The following is a 23,071-nucleotide window of genomic DNA, read 5'->3' on the forward strand; positions in this document are numbered from 1 at the left end:
GAGAGGTAAGAACTTTTGGCCGAACCATTAAGAAACCTCATAGTGCTCCCTTCGATTTATTTTAGTCATGTAGTGAGTAAATCACACGTCAGGCAAATTCATCGTACATGTCAAGCAACTAAAGACACTGCGGTTAAAGAAAATCATAGTGAAGTACAGTAGATAGGAGATATTTCTATGTCGAATTTTATTGCAAAACAAATTTCGACAAAGTGAAATTCGATCGAGATGTCTCTAAATGAAAGGACAATAATTCCGCAAGAAAGATTGTTTTCGTTAACTAATAACTACTGTTACATTAATCACATATAGTTTCGTTCTTATTATTCGAACATTTGATCAAAATTATTGAAATGATTCGCAAGAGAAATTTATTGCTAGTTTATATATACAACGATGTTCGAATATCATTTTTATTATCTAATAATTGTCTCTAGACTAATTACTTAAATACATAATATTTGCGTCTTCGTTCTTTTTATTCGAAAATATAAGCACAATTGTTAGTAGAAGATAATAATTAGTATTTGAACATTAATTTGTTAGAAAGGCGTTCTCGATCACTCGTTTGCTGAAACGTTTCGTCGCAAATTATATTCCTCTTGTTTTATCATAAACTTTGTAAGATCGTTATAATGTACAGACCCTTGCTTGAATATTCAATTTGTTTAATTGATATCCTTTCCTTAGGGACACCATGTATAGAATAATGTAATAACACACAAAATGACCGAGCTTGAAAATTGTAATTCTTAATTAAGAGACAGATTTGGATATATTTGATAAAATCGCTGGTAAAACGACTCCAGGACCTTAATAATAAAAAAAAATAGCTTACGTGGGGATTGAAAAAATTCTTACAGATACTTTTGAAAAATTATATAGGATGAGAGTGTTTCGACAAACGATACGTTACCACTTTTCTCCTTTGCTTGCCGAAGTTCACTTTGAAAACTAAGATTGATATCGTTTAAATGAAAGACAAGTAAATCTATAAAGCTTATGTTTATTTAAACGAAATCATATTTAGTTAATTATTACAATATTACAAACATGTAAGGTATATCAACTGCTTAGGAAAATTATTAATTTAAAGTATTATATAAAGTTTAACATCATTTCAGAAAATGCTTCGCTAATTCCAATCCACGATCAATTGCCAATCATAACTTTCGTAATGTTTGCTGAATAAAAACTTTGTAAGTGTATTTATTTGATAACTTTGCAAGAGTATTTGTTTGAGTATTTTTCGTTTCATAAACTTCCGCCCTCTTAAAAACGCAACATGAGCGTCTGTATTCCTATCGAAAACAAACAGTGAATTTAGGCAACGAGGAAAATAAAAGATCATGTTATTTGTCAAAGCCACTCTCCTCACGCTGCATAATCTTTCGCTGAATAATTAAATATAGAACGAATTAATTTTGGTAAAAACTCTTTCTACGTTCTTTCGCTACGCGCTCTTTCCCTCTTGCCAACTTCACTTCAATTAATAAAATTGTTAACCCAGCCCAAAATTGTCCTATCATTCTTAGCTACGAAACCTACCGAAATCGGTTTGAAGCGGTTCTTTATTGTTTGAGCTGCATACGTTATACCAGAACTCAGTGACATCATACTTTCAACCAAGTGCCAAATGTTTTGAGAAGGTTCCAAAACAAGCTCGCTTTTAAATGGTACGAGGACATTGTTCCTCGTATCGCGTAGAATACCGATAACATCGAAACTATTAAACGACATTTTATTGTAAAACATAATACGTTGTAACCTGATATTCTACAAGATAAAATTGACATCCACTATAAGTAACAAATGAAGTTTTTTATATAAGAAACGTGTATTCCTTGTGTTCGTAGATTTATAAGAAATCGTGATTACTCGAAAGAAAGTGTCCTGGAGTGAGAAATAAAATTACACGAGATTTCTCAGTTCCTAGTTTTAATCCCTAGTTTTCTAGTTGCCCTGAAAAATTGTGCATGTAGATTATCGAGGATCTTGAACAATCAATATGGAAAAAAAAAGAATGTTGAACGCTTCGCAACGGCAATCTGAGAACGAAAATCAAAGCGGGCAGAAAAACAAGTACGTAAGTATCTAATGTTAGTAAGGTTAGCAGCATGTTAGCGTTCGCAGAAAGACAGATAAACATACAGACAGAATGAACAGTCATAGATCAAGCTCGCACAGAAACCAACATTTTACTAAAAGTCGTTGGGCTTCGTGCCTTCTGGGAGAATTATAAGACACGTATGAATCAATGTTTCAGGATTTTTAGAAGAACAACGTGCCTCGAATCGAGATATAACAACTTACGGATAAAATGCAAGTAACTTCTGCTTTAAACTTATCAAAATTTCTGTCATCTAGATAGACGTTATCTGACCAAGTTTATGAACCTGAAAAGACTCGAGGCTCGTTCAAACGTAGGATCCTATTAGTTCAAAAATTAGTCGTTGAATTTTGCATGAATTCTTAGGGTAAATCAAATCAACAATCTGCTACGATTCGATTTACCGTATATCATATCACCGATGATGATCGATACACTTGTTGGAAGAATAGTGATTAGATTATGAATAAAGGCGAGACTCGTACAAGAGATTGGAAGCAATTAGAAAAGAAACAGTTAGAGTATGCGATAACGAGGTTGAAATATGTTGTTAAAGGTACATACGGTATGATCGTCATACCGAGCCACTTTCTCTTATCGATTCATTCAGCGAGAAAGTAGTATACGCTTGCTGCTGCAACAAAGCTAATTTACATTACTCTGCGATAAATTACTAAACGCCTCACCAGCAACAAGATATCCGAAGATCGAGATGCTCTACTGTTTTAAATGCTTGAATGTTAGTTGATAGAATGGATATATATCTCTGCCGAAAACGCACGGGATATTTCGCGTCGATCTATTTTACGAATGCGGCCCCAGAAGTATATCGAATTGAAAAAGATTGATCGTACAGGGATTTAAGATATTTTCATTTACATTATTTTTTATATTTTTGTTTTACTAGTACAATTAGAGAAATTGAACATAAGAGTAACGAGAATGTAATTGATATAAATTAATATTTTAATCTTTTCAATGATACAAATTAACGTTCTAGAGATACACGATAAAAGTACTTATAGAATTGTAATTGTAATTCTAGATAGAAAGATGGAAATCGTTTTTGATAATTATTACGATTAACCATTTTGAATAACAATTAAATTTTGAAACCGAAAAAGACAGTTCTTTTTTAATGTTCATTTTTTTATCTAATGTGACAAACATAAATTATGATAAAGTTTGTAGCGATATCTTTGCTTCTAACTCATTCAACATCTAAAGCTTCATATGAATGATCTCATATTTTTCGGCTGAAATTACGTATTTCGTGTTATTCCACTAGTTCCATAATGGATATCCTAACTTACACAAACAATAACACATTACCGTAGCGATAGCTAATTTCTCTTTGTCCAATGCCAAATTCATCCCAAAATTCCCTGTATATGTCGTCTCTCTCTCTTTCGAAACTGCAACGACTACTGTTTACTGTCGAACAATCGCAGAACAAAAAGCTCATTTACCATATGCTCATTAACATATCGAAGCATCACGTTTCGCGAGTTGTCATAATTTTGTCGTTTTATTCGTAAATGTATTAAAACGAGACATACATACATGATCCATATATATTTATTTACTTTGCGTTTCAAAAAACATCATGAGTTATGTCAAGAAAAATACAAATGTTCTTTGTTCGTCGATATTGTCAAGAACATTTCATCACAAATTTGGATATAATACAAGTGTTAGATCGTAAAGATAACAAATTACTCTTTACTCGTTCAATTTTTTTCAATTCCATATACTTCTGATGACCTCGACTTGCAAAATTTAAACAGAATAATACCCCATCTTCCAGCGTTCTTAAGAATGACCTGGTGTAATCGAAAGCCAAACATATAAACCGCTATACGACATAATAGATTACTTAGAAAGCCTTTACGGTCGGGAAGACAGCGTATAGAGATAACAGAAAAAAAACGTTTGAAACAGCTGCATAAGCAGAGAAATTTTCTCCTCCGACCACTTTACCCCGAGAGAGCTCGAAGCGCGAGATGCCGCGGCGATCCGCGCTACAAACCTTTTCAATTTTCGTACGACAGAGTGAGGCGTGTAGCTACGAGAACGATAGAAGGTCGCCGTCGGGCACCGTCATCAACGTTTCGTCTATTATTCTCAAAGTATCACATATTCCCTCGTAATTACGCTATTGTTGCCTTCAATCCAGTTGGCGAATTATAATTCACGCAGATATGACAAAAAGGACGTGAAACTCGTAATTGAGGGACAGTTTCGAGCCAAGGCGAACATTTTCGTTGAGAACGTACGTCTGTGTGTTGAAACGCCGCACTGGTTCGAACCGTTTCACAGTTCTTCGATATTTTTTTATTATTAGATTGTCAATGTTTATGCAGATCTACATTTTTACGATGATGAATTAAGAAATAGAATTTGAGGAGAAATATATTTTACTTATGAAATATCGTGAATTGTGAAATATTCTATTTTGGATGTTTTAAATATTTCTATGTAGTATAATTGTACAAAGTAATAATTGTACGTAATATATTCCGTATAGTTTTGCATCTTTAAACATAAATAAAAAAATGGCTAATTATTTCGCTTACTTTTACATTAATCTTCCTCGTATTTATTCGTTATTTATCCTTATTAGTAGATTGCCGATATTTCTGCATTTATGGGAAATGTAAAAATACAAAAATGTACAGGATGCGCTCAGAAATACGTAAAATATCCAAAATATATTATTCCACATAATGTTTAATAAATAAAATAATTCTCAATAGCTTCCTCTCCTAATAATTGCATTCGTAAAAATATGAATTTGTATAAACATCCACAGTAATTACAAATTGACATAGTTACTGAAATGCCTAAGAATCTATAAATCACGAATTTGCTTGTTATAAAGTCAATCAAAGATTTACACGATTATGAAAATTCAAGAGCTAAATGTACAGTTGCATCCAAAGTGCACTTATCTCGCACGACTTGTAATAAAAATAACAAAACAATAGTAAAAATAATATAGGAATCATCTTTTGGTAAAAAGTAGGGGAATGAGGGTTATGTAATTAATATTATACGAAATATCAAGACGGTCCCGACTACGGCCACATATAGAGGTATAGGCATAAGGCACAGGTAGCCAGTATCGCTATAGAAAACTTTCGAGCTCTTACTCGTTACTCGTTCTTTGTTTATCCATTCGTTTATTCCCGTTTTTTTCACGTATTCTTTTTTTGTTCCTTTCCTTATTTTCAATTGCTTTTCTCTCGTTGTTACGAGAAATATAAAATGGTCCAAGCCGGCGTAGGATTGGACCGAGCTACAGCAAGCTGCGTTTCGTTTTGTTTTCTTTTCCTTTTTATTACTTTCTGTTTTTCTTTTTTGTTTTCTTTTTCTTTTAATGAATGAGATATATCCTTTTCTCAATGGCATATATAAAATTGTTTATATATGCGACTCGTGGTGTGGGGGCTCAATTTAAATAGGTACGATTCAAATCGGTATAAAAAGAGAGAGAGAGAGAGATAGATAGATAGAGAAAGTGTGAAGCTGCCCTGTGATTTCGGTTGAAATTCTTACGTTCCGGGTCTCGATGCCTGACGAAGAATCGACTCGTTCTGTACGATCGATATGCGCGAGCAGAGGCAACCGTTAAAATAGAGAAAATGTGAATTTACCTGCCTTATTAGCAGTAATTTCGTTATTACATTTAACTTGAATTAAATTAACTGAGATTAATTAAAATATTAAAATAAATGCTCCTCGTTATTCAAATTATATTGTTTAATATTATTTGTATTTTATTAATTGTGACATAACTCGTTTAAATTATTCGAGTTACAATTCCCTTGTTTAAGTAATTAAAACTAAATTATCACTATAAAATTATATTCTGAAGCTATTCAGACAACAGTAGTACATTGAAATATACTAAAATTCGATGAAAATGTTTATTTTACTCTCCCAGTCAATTTTATTTGAAGAACTGTAATCGTGCATAATCGATCTATTTAAGATTGTTGTCTATTCTTATTATTACTAGGAATCAAGTGCATTAATTTTTGGAACTGAACAGTAGTTTAATTACGCATCGTGATTCTTCATCTTTCACAGAAACGAGTCTATTCCTCGTCTGATCGAGAAACACGGCTACCGTGATTGGCGTAAGGTTTGTCGGAGGTCCTAGATTTCGAAGAAAAGAACAATCCTCCTACTTTGTTTCGATAATTTACAGTGTCTACTATGCTGTTAACTGATCTCTCGTATTCTAAATGACATTTGTAGACAAACGTTACGCTAGCATACCCGCGTTTAAACGGCGATGCTCAGGCTTCTTCTAGATATATTATAACATATAGATATGTTTCAACGAACCATGAAAATATAAATTCGTATCGTTATTCCTCTATCGACTACCGAAATTAATACGTGATTTGTTACGATCGATCACACACGCTCAGGTACGCACGCACACTCGCGACCAGTCACACTTCTCGCAGACACTGCGCATCGTCGTTCAAACGAAGCAATCGATTTCGCGACGAGTGACACTGTTCTCCGATGGTTCCTTAACTATATAGAAAATCTATGCGCCTATGCCTCCATTTTACCATTTTGCCTCGTGCTATTTCACGATAAAATGCGAATTTCTCCTAGTAAAAATTATTCAACAAATGAAAAAAAAATATGCACGCTTTGTATTTGCTGAGATGTGTCTTTGGGAATTTCTTTTCGCGTTATGTTAGTCTCTCTGGATTCGAAATTGAACGTGCTAATTAAATTCTGCATGGTTGTTAGCTAGTTTTGGAAAATTGGTTATTTATTCATAGCGATGAATACGATGGTCATCTAGTTAGAGAAATATTGAAGAAAGTGAACAACAATCCCGTAAATATTAGAAAATATAATAAAATTGCCTTCTGATCATCCTTTAAGGAGGACGATAAACGGATCTGAATTATGCTCACGTTCAATCACTCAACTAGAATTACAGAGAGTGATAATTTAATAAAAAAAGGAGTATCATAGAAGTTCGTAAAAATTCAGCAACTCGCAACTTTTCGTAGAAATCTTATAAAACATCTACGGATTTAATATACGTTGTAATTACAGAGATATAGATAATTTTACATTTATAGCTTTACTATAACGCAGACAGCGAGCACAGAGTAATTGATCACTTCCTTTTTTCAAAAGAAGGGGATTTCTTTCAGATAGCAATTCTGATATTTTAAGAAATAAGAGAAGCGAAATATTAAAGAGAAATTCGCATTATAAATATGAAAGAAAACGAATGTCTCATCATCGAATGGGTAAAGCAGTATCTTTGATTCATTTCGCGAGAAATCGAGCTGACCAGAGAACATTGTACACAGTCGAAATATTCACCGTTTTTGTGTGTCTCAAGGATAATAAATGTGTAAATGTTACGAAAATCTGATCTGCCAATTCATGGCGAGATCAAGGTTCTACTCTAACGACACGAATTCTGCGAAACACTTACATATTCGATCTAATTCCTCGTGTTAATATCAAAGAACAATCGTTCTTTTAATAATCATAAAAATACTATTGATGTACAATGAAATAATATTGCGAGTATCGCTGTAAAATTACTGCGAAGACAATGATACTCGGTTATTGAGATTATCTTTTTGATAATCTCACGATAATGCAAAGAAAAATACATCTGCACATAAGTTATAGATGAAAAATGACGGTCACGTGTTTCACAGAGCTCGTACTGCGAATACTTCTCGGGAAAAACCAAATTGTCTGTTTGAATTTGATAATGAATCTTGTGAAATACAAGGACGTAGTAGACGATATTTGAAGAACTAAGAAAGTTTATTTGCGATGTTCAGGCAATTCGATTTTTCGTGCGAGATTCTTCTACACTGAACTATAGAGAGTCATTTATTTCATGTAACATATTAAACATAATATTTTGGCTGTATAAAGATAATATAAAGAAGGCTTACCAAACCGACGAGTAGAAAAAATACTAGGAATGTGCGGCCGAGGACCGTCTGGCAGTAAACGTCGCCATATCCTACCGTGGACATCGTCACGATGAGAAAGTAGACACAAGTCCAGTACGAAAGCTGTTGAGGGTTCGTGAACTCGAACGGGTCCCCTGAGTTTTCAAGCTGCCGGCAAACAATGTTTCTATACTTATAATTCAACATCTAAAATACTGCTTTAGATACTTCTAGATACAATGACTCCCAGTGATTTGTCAAATTTATTAAAAAAAAATTCTCCGTAGAATCATAATAGTTATTCTATATATACTTCTTTGTGTCCTTTAAACTGAACAATATACAACAGTGATAGTAACTAGAAAACTTCATAGACCTATTTTAAATCAAATTCTCCCAAAAATATTTTAATTGAACTCGCCACAAAGCATATCGCAAATTAAAAACCAAATTGAATATTAATTTTCTCTAATTGAAGCTAACGATTTTTTTCTATAAAGAAATTGCAGATATTTGTAAATTTATTTATATAGAACAATGTTCACATTGTCGATATCGTTATAACAACGTCAATGAAGTAAAAAGAATTGTATTTGTAATTCTATTATACTTTGCAATAAAATTTCTAATTACTTTTGACCCTCCTTCGGCAATTTTCTTAGGCTCTTGTTTTAAAAATCCTCGAAAAATTCTTCAATATTCTTTTCCAGGTTTCTAGAATATCATCCAATAATTTTTTATTGCTGAATATGTTACCTTAACTTTTTTAAGCAAAGCAGGATTTAGACAAGAATATGAGAAAAGTGAAAGATTGTTTAAAATTACTGGTCGAAGACGACCAGTAACTAACTACTTAAGTATTCACATGTGAAAAAATGACATGAACGAGAGGAATGAAAAACAAGAAAGGGAAGGTTAGAGTTGATGAAATAACGAATAACATCTTACCAAATGAATGATGCCAGCAGCTGTTAACCAGACGGAGATGAAGATCGATACAAGTTGGGCGAGACGAATGGAACTCGATGTCTTTAGAATGTTTAGGTACTGGAGGATGTCAGGGACCGTCATCAGTCGTAGGGCTCGGAGGAACCTCAGTCCGATCCACGTCCGATCGAGATATATCGACACGAAGGACGGTGGTATCGTAAAGTAGTCCACGAACGAATACATCTCCAGCATGAACCACAGCTTATCACTGGCGGCGATAAACTATCACGAAATAAATGTTCAATGTTATCCCTTTCTTTGAAGTCTCAAACAATATTGTATCACATCTCTATCAACAGTGAGCATGAAAGAAAATTTTGAAAATTTATACCAATATTTATGTTCGAGAAAATTGTTATGTTTACACTTACGCGTATAAAAAAGTAGACCATAAAAAATATATTGAAAGCTAAGTCTATCTGCTGAGTAATGTTGTTGCTCCACTTTTGGCAACGTTCCACCTCTTCGCTGTAACATAAAATTGTCATATCGATGTTAGGGAATTACGTTAATATTTGTTTTGCCGATTTATCTGACCGCCGTGAGCAAACAAACAAACAAACACTAATAACATAATCAGCGATGAGAAATATTGTTCCGTCGTGTGTTCTCCTGTGTGTATTTAGATTGCTGGGTAGAATTCTTTTGTATGAACAGATTTATACAAACATAATTGTACAATCTTATTTTAGTATACGAACAGATAACGAAAATTAGACTTCGTTTTAATTATACTGGAATTATTATATAGGATTAAAATGATATTTATTTAAACAGGAATATACCGCAATGTTTGATGTAATATTTTTAATTGAAAAATAATTGGTTTCCTTACCTGGAGGCATCGATGAAGTATATTATAAGCGATGCTATACTGAGAATGAAAACTAACACCACCTGGAACACAAAATATAATGCAACGTTAAACCACTTACTGCCATTAAATTAAAAAAACATTACAGAAAATCATGAACTATAGGAAACTTAAATCTCAAGTAAGGGAATGAATTTCAAATATTTATAATATTCTTTAACATAAATAATTGTACTGACGTACAAGACATAAAGGCAATAATTCTACATTTTTAATTATACAAATTGTTTCTTCCCATCTCCTATTCATGTTTTCATATCAGATTATTTTACATTTTTTTTTTAATGTACTACCTATTTTAAGCAAATTTGTATGTGTATTTCATAACATTGTAATTTTTAGTTTGAAAGATTTGTGTTATTTTAACACTGGTAATAAGAAGTTTCAACATCTAAATGCGATTAAAGTGGTACTTGAAGTTCCCTCGTCTACGAACGTTGACTAGCGCCGACAAGTAGACACATGGCTGTACTTCAACCTCTTTGTTAGCACTTTTCGAAATGCACGACCGTTCCAAGCGTCAGTTTCACTTCACGATTGTCTTTGCTTACTACACGCAGGCAAAAAATCTATTAAATATAACAACTGGTATTTATTATTTGTTATTACAGTAAAACTATAATACGTGAGCGAACTTTGTAATATTGTATATTTTTATACAACAACTTTCTCTGATTTTTATTTCGATTACGATCTAAATTACTTGCAATGGCTAAAAAAATATTTTTTAAAAGCATTTACTAAAAAATTACTAAAAAAGTACAAGTTTTGTATATTAAACTTCCTATTGTTTAATAATATACGAAATTTGATAATACAAAAGTCTGGTACTATGAAAATAAAGTATGTAGAACCTGAAAGTCAGAATGCGAATATTTATGTAAATTCATATTTTTATGACTATATAATGGAACCTAGACAGAAATTTGTTTTACCTACTAAATAATTTAACTAGACTACGGACGTTTATGCAACCTTATATTTTTATGAACATAATTAAAGAAACGATACTCTACTTCAAACATTGTATATATTTTTTGTACATATTATATGCACTCCATAGTTTTTTGGAATCTTAAATTTCCTACAAATGCATAAATATCCGGAGCCTAATTATAACAAATACTACACCTTGTATATTTCATATATTTTTAAATATTATGTGAATTTTGTGTATTTTTTGGCCTTAAAATTTCAGAAATGCATAAAAATCCGCAATCTACTAATAATAAAACACTTTTGAAAATAAGAATATATACTGATATCTATCTTAGCAGTTGGTACAATATATGATTATGATTGTAACTCAAAACGAACTTCCGCAGCAATTATCTCGAACAATGCCAGTTATAACTGTTATTTTAAACATTGCCAAAGAATACAAATATCTCAAAGTAATGCTTCCCGACTAATGCAATGTAGTCACGAAAAGACACGAATAGAAGTTTTACGTCGAACAAACTCTGACTATGGCCAAACAACTGTGAAAACGAGGATCTTTTCTATTATTCCATTATTTTCTTCCGCCTAGTTTACTCGCAAGAAAATATGGAAAGCAAATATACATACATTGGATGGCGGAGTCATCGATGCGCCAAACATTCGCATACACGTATATCATGTAGCAACATATACACAGATATGTGCAACTTCCGTACTATGAGACTTCTCGTTGAAGCGTATAGCGCAAGTAGCGTGAATAAATAAAGAAGCAGAAGGCTTATGTACTTTAACCGCCGATCGATTTTGCTTGGCTCCGTGCCAGACAGCAACTCGTCAGATACCAAAAAATTTCGCCACATGACTCTTAATCGTCACTGATATATTATCGAAATGAATTTGCCGGATCTGGCCTTTAACCATTTCGCATCAACCTTTCATCATCTAATAAAGCAAAACTTGCCATTTGCAGCCATCCAAATAATATTTTCACTACCAGGAAATTGGTGAAGCAATTTTCAACATTTAGAAAACAATCACCAATCACAAGATTAGTAAATATATGATAAAGTAAAATAAATAGCAAAATACGAGATGGCTTCATCGATCGATCCTTGAATTGCTTAAGAGTACCAGAGAGTAATGAGTCGAAATTCATTCTAATTATTGTCGAATTCTTACGCAAAGCGATTCTGGAGCTTTTGGATTAAGCAGTAGAAAATTATTAAAACTAAAAAGTTTTATTGCCGGAGACAATATTTTGGTTTCTATTATTTTTTATTATTTTCGTATTATAATTTTGTTTTATTGTAGCTTTTATTACAAAACCTGATCAATAAATATTTCTTATTATGAACAAAAAGAAGTTACCCGAAAAAGGTACAGTAGGTTTAATTTCCATAATTGATTCACAACAAGAAATGACTCGTGTGAAGCTATGGTTATTGATTCAGTTATGGCTCTTCACTGTAAAACATATTCAGCTAAACGTAGTGCTTAATCATAAATAAACGATCGATATGTATTATACGTGAAGCTGTTGAATTTTTGATTACCAAATGACCAAATGAAAAATGTTCCTTCGACTGCTTCTGGAACTCAGCCTGTTGAAACGCGTCAAAAACTAAATCGATTTTATAATAAGCTCTATAGAACCACAAATTTAATTTTGTCAGTCGGATATTTCGCGTGTACCTGTCTCGTTGAAATTTGCAGAAGACCGTGCACATACATATATTCATGTACATACGTATCTACTCTAGAGCTGTAGGAGTGCAGAAGAGCATGTAAGGTCATTCTGTCGATGCACCATCTGAGTGTATGCAGCTGCGCTACGAAAATCTAGGTCACCCAAATATGAAGACCATGCACGGACGTTTCTCATATTCGTTTGCCAACCACGGAAGGGAATGGAAGGCCATGAAAGCCAAAGTACAATCATTTCACTAACTTTACGATCTTACGTGTAATTTCGTATTATAGTTGTAAATTTAAGGATCCTGCTTATCGTTCATATTCATACACGTATCGACAATGTAGTAGAATTTCATTTGTATGTTCTTCGTTTATTTAACTAACTATACAGGACTATACGGGACAACTTTATTCGTCTGAAACTGGATAAATCGAGAAATAAACAATTCATATAATAGAAGCAACTGTTCACTTGATTTTTCATTCGTAGAATAGGCATTCACTTTCACGTAATAGATTATGATGGGTTGGAGTTCACTCAATCAGTGTAATGTAAAAATTCACTGATTTTCCTGGCAATTTATAATTCTCCGTTCACATAATGGAAATTCGCCTTCAGATTGGATTCAGAGTGGATTTAATAGATAGAAGTTTATTTAATCAAGCGTTAACTAAAGTTTCGTTCTAATAAATGGAGCTCCACTAGTATATGTCTGACTACATAAACTTCTGCCGATTGAATCTACTTATCTGAATTCCTGCTACTGTTTATGCGAACAAAAAGTCATAGATACTACAGAGGATCAATGAACTATTGTATGAATATTATCGTGCAACATTTTGTCCAACAACAAGGATTTTTTTTTCAAAATATTAATATCACAATTGTGGTTCTAGATTATTTTATGTAGGAAATAGTAATGAACAAATTCAGTAAATAGTGAGTATTATTTTCTTTGGACGATACGATGAAGACATTTTCATGAAGCCATTGTTTTGTTGTTGAACGTTACTGATTGTCACGCAACAAATGGTAATATGTTTTCTTTACTTTTCTTCTTTGAACAAAGTAATAAATAATGACAGAACAATTTATTTTCATTTAAACATAATTGTTCCTCGACACGTTTTCAAATGAAAAATCACTAGCCTTGAATTTCACGAAGCAACGTTAAACTGTCCTAACAGTTACATAATCCTTCTCCAAATGCTAAATTTATGTCTTCAGTAACTTGTCCCGAGCCTAAACTCGTATAGAAAAATCATATGAATTTTCCCGATTATTTACGATTAGTCTAACATCTCTGTTACAAACCTTGTTGTATATACAACAAATCTTTTCTTCTTTAGCGTTGTCGATAGTAATTGATGATAATTAATTTTCGGCATCCGAATTAATCATATGTATCGTAACGCTATCGATATTCACCTCCTCCGCAAAAGGTCAATCTCGTTTGAAACTCCAATCGGAACACGTCGATAACCCTCTTTTAAGACAAGCATTGCTCTTAAAGTCAAGTCGAGTCTTCAAAGCTCGTAAATATTTTCAATTGTTCCTGCCATGATGCAAGCTAGCAAAGTAACACCAGCTAAATCGATAATAGATCATTTGACTTGCACTAAGCTCCCTGATTTGATAATCACATAAGGTCAAATATTTATTAAATAAATAACGAATGAAATTCTTTCCAAGAATATGTTTCTATGTACGTAACGATAGTATATTTTATCGATATTCCACACTACATACAATTAACATTTTATAGATAATTAATAACGCTTTTGCATTATACAACTCATTTTGTTCGACGTTTTAGAATTTGACCCTCGAATATAACCCTCGTTCTATTTTCTCGCGATGCTAAAAATGACATTCGATTTCGTGACGTAACTAATAACTCATACGACAATTCTAATTAAAATATATAATGTACTCGTATATATGTATGTGCAATTAGGATATTTCATAGTAATGGATACATAAAAGGAGGTAATAATAAATAATCTTTAGTTATTGCAGCTGTCAGTTACCTGAAATATCGGTTAAATAAATTACGTATACATATGTATGCTACATATTATATATATACATAGTTACAACTACAAATTTTATAACCGTAAAATAAACAAGTGTTACTTCAACATCGTTGCTTAGAACTCGTTGCAAATGTGTGAAGTAAAATACACAAACTGAAATTCTTACGTATAACTAAATATTCAAAAGATTTAGTATATTTAACATATCAAAGGAAGAGAATTCAGCCCATCAGATATAGAACATTACTCATCAAAAAAGGAACTTTCGACTGAATCGTGTTCTTCTATATTTATAAAACGTCTTAATGTGACTAATATGTTCGTTTCAAATGCAAGCTAAATTTATTCTCAAAGTACTAAATATCCTTTTATCTATTGAAACACAAATAAAGAGTGAAATTAGAACATAAAACTTCCGAAAAATCCTTGTAAAAATACAAGAAGTGATGTTATGAAAATAAATAGCTATAAATAATCCTGTTTCTACTCCAATAAAAGTTAATATTATAGGGATTATATTTTATATATATATTAGTTTAGTTTTAGTTAGTTGAAATAGTTTTAGTTAATTAGTTATAGTTTTAATTACTACAATAATTATTTGCTAAAAGTATTTGCATTCTTTCAATAATTATTCAAATAACAAATTTCAAATAATGTATTCATTTTGACAAAACTGTATGAAATTGTTACTTTTAACGTGAACAGAACGATCACTGGAAGAAGTAACACTAATGTCCTGACGTACGTGGAAAATTGTGCTAGGACATGGGAATTATTCGCGCCAATTCGTGGAACTGGCGGCCCTCGGCGTTATCTATGATCCACATCGATGTAATTCAACCCGGAATCGAATTACCGAAATTGGAAAAGTATAATTTTTTCTATTTTTTATGACGCTATCGCGAAATAGTGTTGATCGGATTATTGATATCGGACACGATTATATTTAACCAACAACTTTTCACTAAACTAAAGAAATACATAATATACGATTAAGGGTAAGGAATGACCTAACTCTATGGTATTCTATTACACTCTACCTATTCACTCTTACTTGCGCTACCTGCTTCTCACTTTTACCTTCGATGCACGCACGACAGAGCACGGTTTCAGTGGCACGAATCGGATAATTCGACCCAATTCTTGGAAGTTCACCTCTTCGGACATATGACCACTTCCGGTTTCCGATACGTACTATAGCCATACTTGGAATTCAGATTATTCTGTCAGCACTTCGATCTTGACACGTACGAAGTATGCAAGCATCAAGATAATTGGCAATCCCACAAGACGAAGAACTCGTAAAGCAGAGAAACGCTTGGGGCTGACAATCGGTTTGAAAGGAATGAATCCTATGTTTATCTCTCGAATGATAGTCGCGTGATATATTCTTGCACGCGCTTTGTCACAGTGAAATTACATGGAAATTACGGCGACGTGTGCTCTACCTTCTCGCTTCATAGCCGACTAGAACAGAGAGAGCACAGCAGGTTTTCAGCTTTCAGGTAACTCAGCCACGCATCGCTGATTCGCTAAAGAAACGCTGCTTCCAGAGGGATGAGGTTCAGAGCTCGAGGTTCAGAAATCTTCTTTTTCCTTATTGCTTTCATTTTTTTTTTCTTTTTTGCTTTACTTTCTCGTCAGCCTGTTCGACAGACAAAACGAGCGGAGTCAGCGTTTCTGGGAATACAGAAAGAGACAGGAAAGCATACATCAGGTCTCTTTTGTCTCTTGTCTTATCTGCTACACTCTTTCACCTTCTGAATAAACATGGATACTCACGCTTAATGGGATTCTGATCGATTTACTATCAATAAGCCGTAACGCTCATTTAATTAAACCTCCCAATCCGCTTTTTTTCACATCAACGTTTCGCTTATTCGATAATATAGTTGACGATATGAATGGCAATGATTTGCTTTGAGAAAATACGAATTGGGATTTTGAATGAAAGATGAAATTATTATTTATTGCTAGGCTATGATCTGGCATCTTTATTACGGAATTCTACTTCCGGATCTTCTTTATGCAAATTTAAATTTTTATAAACGTGATCAAAGTACAAACTAAACAGAGATTTATCCCAGTCATTAAATATTACGGTGATTATTATACACTGAATATTTTTGCATAGTGTAAGCATTTTTACAACTTTCAATTTTCCATAAATGCATGAACATTCGCAATTTGTTTATTATTTTAATTATGCTATCGAGATCATAGAAAAGATTAAATGCAAAATTTGATGCTAATTGAAATTTTGCAAGGGAGACGAAATTATTATTTGTTGCTAGACTGTGAATCTTTATGCAAATTTAGATTTTTATAAACACGATTAAACCAGAAGCTAGACAGAGATTTGTTCCAGCCATTAAATATTATGGTGATTATTATACATTGAATATTTTTGCATAATATGTGCATGTTTGCAATTTTCGATTTTCCATAAATGCATGAAAACTCGACTTATAATTGGTAAATTGCTATTAGTCTGTTTCATACAGCTAATACTAATATTTAGTTTTTAATTTTCTTCTTCCTTTTTTCTGTTTACATTGGATAAATATAAGTCGTTACAAGGGAACGAGACAAAAATCTTCATCCTAATTTTTTTAAAATTATTAATGATAGATCGTAAATGTTTATGTATTTATAAAAAAATGTTTATGTACAAGAATGTACAGTATATATGGTATTCAAAAATATATATAATGTTCAAAACGAAATACTAATCTAAAAAAATGAAACAACTCTATAATTAGATTCCGTTTCTCTAGTTGCTTTCGCGATAATTATAAGTTTCTAAATTTATTTTTATTTTTGTAAGAACTATAACATTGTGTTACGTCATGCTTTGAGTTGTTTCATGCATAAAAAACAGAAAAAAATTTGTTTCCAAAAATACAACATCTATATAGTTTCATCTGACGTCGCTAACCTATTTGCATCCACCGACATGTTTCACGAATTAATTTTTATCCACGATTCTTTGAGCGAGATATGTATTAAAGTCGCGAAGGGGTTAAATCAAGCGAAATTCCTCAAGCATTATCTATAGCTATAACTTTGAAATTAACCTCATTAAAGTATGATTCAACGAACACTCTCGATTTCTCTATACAAGAACTCATGATCAATTAAACAACACTCCATAGCTCTGTACATTGACACATTAATCGGTCTATCTATTATACTATTAAATTAAAAACTATTAAATTATTTGTATCTATAAATGATTAATTTAAAAGAAATGTTAATTTTAATTTTTCAAAATTTATCATAAAGAAAGTCATGAAAACTTGAACTCGGGCATTGTTACAGGGAACTGAAGGTAAAACAAATTTTAAATTAGTCAGTTGCAAACACGATATGTAATTTAAAACAAATTAGATGAATATGGCAAATATTATTAAATGTTATCGAAATTAGATATCGTATAAGTCGTGAGTGATTTTAATGAAATACAACAATAACGAGTCTATCTTTTCTTAGCAAAATAGGCCTAGTTGTGCACCTGTGATGCTAGTAGCTTTCAAAGACGACCGGGTAGCGTGGCAACTGAGAGGTAGGTCACTAGGTTATCACTATCGTTGGTGGTTTATCCTTTTTCATCGTCAGAAGCTTTTCCAACCAATTGCTTTTTCCAAAGGACAACGCTAAAGAAATGCACGTACCGTGAATCCTGAACTCGTTCGGCTAAATAATTCTTTTAGAAAAAAAATTGACCAATCTGGACTTTGAACGAACTCATCGATAACTATTTTGCGAATTTGGATTTTATTAAATACGAATATAACATTCTTGTCAACATTTATTATGGAACAACTTGTAACTTATCAATTTATTAATTTTACTAATTCATAAATTATTAACTGATCTCAAACTTCTACTAGCAACTTTCTATCAACACCATTTCGATCAATTTGTTTAAATTAACTACATTCACTAAATTGATGAACTTTAAATTCAGTATAACCTCGATGTAACTTTGTTTTAATACATAAAACATCTAAAAGATTTGATCCACAATTTATTTTGTAATATGAACGTTTATCAGAGTTAACATAACATTGCTTGAATCGTGGCAGTATCATTAAATCATACGCTATCACCTTGTGCAAACTAAAACTATTTTGCAAGATACCTGAAAATGTTGTTCTTCAACTTGTACCATTCTTTGACTCATTGATTCGCAATTAATAACTGTAACTGAAGAATGTATCTGGGAATGTATTTAAGAATGTTTCACAATATTATCATACCAAGGAAGCATATCGAAGATCCATAAAAATTGCAATTTTCTTCATTATACAATCTACTACTACTCACTTACACGCTCATCTCAAAGAGCGACAAGAAGATGAGCCTGTGCATAGACATCACTATCGTTTCTACGATCATTTATTACTTCATTGTCTCGCGGTACAGTCTAAAATGTAATCTCGTAATATAGATTTAAGCATAATAAGTAGCTGCAGCTTTAATAATAAACATAGGAGCATCTTCAAAAATAACCTGTCCACAGGCAGAGAAACGAAAGCAAGGAAACGAGACTAGACGGGACTAAATGAGGCTAGACAAGACGAAACGAGACGAAACCAAATGTTATGTCGTGAATGCTAAACGTAATATTTTATTCGAATTGCAGTTACTTCGCTTTATTCGTTTAACATTTCCGGGAAAAGTAAGACAAATTTTTGGTTACGTCGAATGGTTGTTTTATTTTCCTTGTAAGTGACAATCTGACCTATCGCACCTCGCTATAAATAAGAATTGCTGTTCTTATTTTAGCGTGCGAATTAGCGTGGGTCTCGGGCAGACTCATCACGAGTTGCCCTCGCTATTTTCGTATCGTTGGATATACATGGATATACTTGTGCCCGTGCTCTCGCGATCTAAGTGTCTACGAGATCCTATCAAACAATCCCGATCAATCTTGATGAAACGATAATAAATAGATTGCTGCGCCGATCTTTGGAGATTGGAAATTTATATTGGTTTAAGACACCGTTCATTCTGATTTATTTTAACCAAGCCCACGTGCTCTTTACATACCGGTGTACACGTGTTGAGTGAAAGAACGATTTATGTTTATTGCATTGCTGTTAACGTTGCAGATACTATTGATGTTTCTCTGAAAATGTTTTATAGTACTCGAATCAGTATTATTCTTTGAGAAATATCTGCATTTTCAATTTACATTCTTTTAGAACTTAATACAAAAGCTCCTCTACTCTATTGAAATGGATTTATAATTTTTATGATACACTGATTGACGGATGTTGTTATTTATACCAAACGTTGACGTGTATTTGCATTAACAATTAATAGCTCTTTTTATTATTAACATAAACAAAGTCATATGGATAGAGAATATTTTAGGTAATTTAAGTATAAGATATCATCGGTATTATTTGTATTTTGTGTTTTTCATTTTTTATCATTCTAACTCTCACGTTCACAGGGATTCGCGTAGATCACTGTCAATTCTAGAGTCTACAGAAAAAGCTATAATATTAATTTCTATCAAAATTAGGAATGTCGTATTTACTTATTAGATCAAAGTTTCTAGAAGAATATTAATCATTATTAATCTCTTCCTGGAACTATTTATATCTGATGAAAATTCAAGAATTTTATGTATTTCATACCTGTTCCTTAAATTTGAATAATTTTAATACTTTGAAACAATTCTGTGTTAGCAAACCGTTAGGTAAATATGAAAATGAACCTAAAACTGAAACAATTTTAATAAAACTGAATAACTAAAACTGTTTAAATGTTTGATAAAAGATAGATGGATTCATTTTATACACACACACGTGTGTGTCAGCAAGTCGTTTAAAAATGAATCGAGATTGGAAAAGATAATGGCAGAAGGAACGGTGCAAAGGCATTTGCCTTGTAACAAACTGTCTATTTCACCGAAATACGGTGGATTGGCCAGTATAAGAATGGCCTAAATTAAAACGCACTAAGTGGCAGAAAGTAGGAGGACGGGCGACTGGTTGCCAGGCAAGAAATTTTACATCCCGAGATGGCATAGCCCCAAGTTTCCGTCGTTTCGCGCCAACACCAGACTCGACCGAGTTTTTCTCGCCCAACTACTATTTATAGGAGTAAACGCGAAATTAAGTCCTGAAATTCTATCGCCGATAAAACGACACAGACGTGCCAAACTAACCACGATACCTATACAAAATTTACTATTTTTCTTCCATACCCGACGCTATTGGCTTGATTATCAGGGCATCGATTAATCGATTAACAGAACGATCGGAACGATATTGAGATACTGATTGATGAATAATTTGGAGATGCTTTTGGCGAGAAATTTTCAATTCTTTTTTTCCATACCCTACGCTATTAATAATTCGTGGAAATAATGAATATTGATATAGAACTTAAACAAAATTAATTAGAGTGGAAACTAAATTATCAGAGCAACTATTAGTAGAATGATCAATGGAAGATGTTGGAACATAGATTAATGGAAAATTTAGGATCGTTATTGGAGAACAAATTTTCATTCTTTTTTCCATATTCTACACCTGTTGACTTATTATTAACGAGAACGATAATATCGATATAGAATTCTGTTAGAGTTAATACGCTTGAATCTGAATTATCAGAAGATCAATTATGGAAACATCGATCAACAGAAAATTTGAAGATGATTCTCTTCGCGAAACTGAAAGAGTAGAGAGATAAATTTATATTTATGAAACAATTCAATAATCTTGTTTCATATGTTATAGTTCAAACGTAATATAAAATAGTTCGGTAGTTCAATGATCTCCTTTCATATGTGTGAAAACAAAGATATTCAATTATCCAAACAATGCGTGACTGACCATTAGTGTCCTGATAATTCAAATTATCAAGGTAACGATTTATCAGACTTTTTCTCAATGAAACTTAACATATTATTACAAAACACATATGATTATCACAAAATATATACATACACATGATGAAAAAAAGCATTAAGATATCATAAATGGATAAACTGATTATTGTTTAACTATGACGTTAATAAATGATATTATGGATATGTATATATATATATATATATATATATATATATATATATATATATATATATATATATATATATATATATATATATATATATATATATATATATATATATATATATATATATATATATATATATATATATATATATATATATATATATATATATATATATATATATATATATATATATATATATATATATATATATATATATATATATATATATATATATATATATATATATATATATATATATATATATATATATATATATATATATATATATATATATATATATATATATATATATATATATATATATATATATATATATATATATATATATATATATATATATATATATATATATATATATATATATATATATATATATATATATATATATATATATATATATATATATATATATATATAGACATACATATATGAATATATACGAGCAATAAACCAAGTAACATAAATATAGAGTAAAAGTAAGATAAAAATATAGTAAAAGACCAAGTAACATAAATATTTCAATCATGTTTCGAGCATGGTTGCCAAGCATACGGTTTAACGACTTTGTTAACCGAAGATAGAAACTAATAGCAGGAACCGTGAGCGTGATAACGACCCTCATGACGGAAGTGGTTTCTACTATAAACACGGCGTCGACAATCGCTTCCTCTTTAATTCCACCTCTTTCTACTTGGTCTCCGCGGTTGTGTTTTATTTTGCCACTGCTTTTGTCTTTGTCCCTATCTTCCCGTGCTAGTGGTCGTAAACAATTTAGGTCAAGTGCTGCGACACGTTAAAAAAAAAGGTAGGAATTTCATATGACCAACCGTTCGCCCCAACGAAGTACTTTACGCTCTGCTTCCAATACCGGCAATATCAAAATCATGTTTTTATTCCGGAGATATTTACCAAAAAAGGAGACAGCTTATTTTGAAGATATCTCGGACACGAACATTATAGAAAATTTTGTCGATTTTCGAATGAACTTTCAAACGATTTGTATTTATATAATATCTTTTTCTTATACATATCTAACATTCTGACAGAATTTGATTGGCAAAACCTAGATAATTTTGCTGAAAATCAAGAAAAACTTTAAGTTCTCCATTACTTAGAAGTTAATTGGAAAAATGGAAAGTTTTTTAGCAATAAACGAAAAATAGATAAAATAATAAATAAACGAGCATTAGAATGTTAACTTGAAACATAACAAAAGAATCTCGTCCATATTGTAAACTTAACGTAACTATGATTATCCCTAACACACGAACTCAATGCAAATCTTTATACGTGTAAATCACAATGTAAATCTTTATATTTTCTACATAAGTAATCGTCACTATGTTCTTCATAATTAATCGTTCATCATCTCTGCTACTGGGGGAAGAACCCCCCCCCCCCCAA

The 23,071-nt window shown here is 31.9% G+C and overlaps 1 protein-coding gene across 50 annotated transcripts in view; it reads right to left on the reverse strand.

Moving 5' to 3' along the window:
• The window catches only part of LOC100749230 (calcium-activated potassium channel slowpoke), a 107,540-nt gene that overhangs the window by 68,657 nt on the left and 15,812 nt on the right, over positions 1–23,071 (reverse strand). For all 50 annotated transcript variants that reach the window (XM_033318558.1, XM_033318576.1, XM_033318561.1 and 47 more), the window contains exons 2-5: positions 9,896–9,957; positions 9,432–9,528; positions 9,019–9,282; positions 8,071–8,238 (exon numbers count right to left, since the gene is read on the reverse strand). In XM_033318558.1, the coding sequence (XP_033174449.1) occupies positions 8,071–8,238; positions 9,019–9,282; positions 9,432–9,528; positions 9,896–9,957 (591 nt within the window). The remainder of the gene's footprint in view (positions 1–8,070; positions 8,239–9,018; positions 9,283–9,431; positions 9,529–9,895; positions 9,958–23,071) is intronic.

Source organism: Bombus impatiens, unplaced genomic scaffold (assembly GCF_000188095.3).
Source record: "Bombus impatiens unplaced genomic scaffold, BIMP_2.2 scf_0102, whole genome shotgun sequence".
Lineage (NCBI taxonomy): Eukaryota > Metazoa > Arthropoda > Insecta > Hymenoptera > Apidae > Bombus > Bombus impatiens.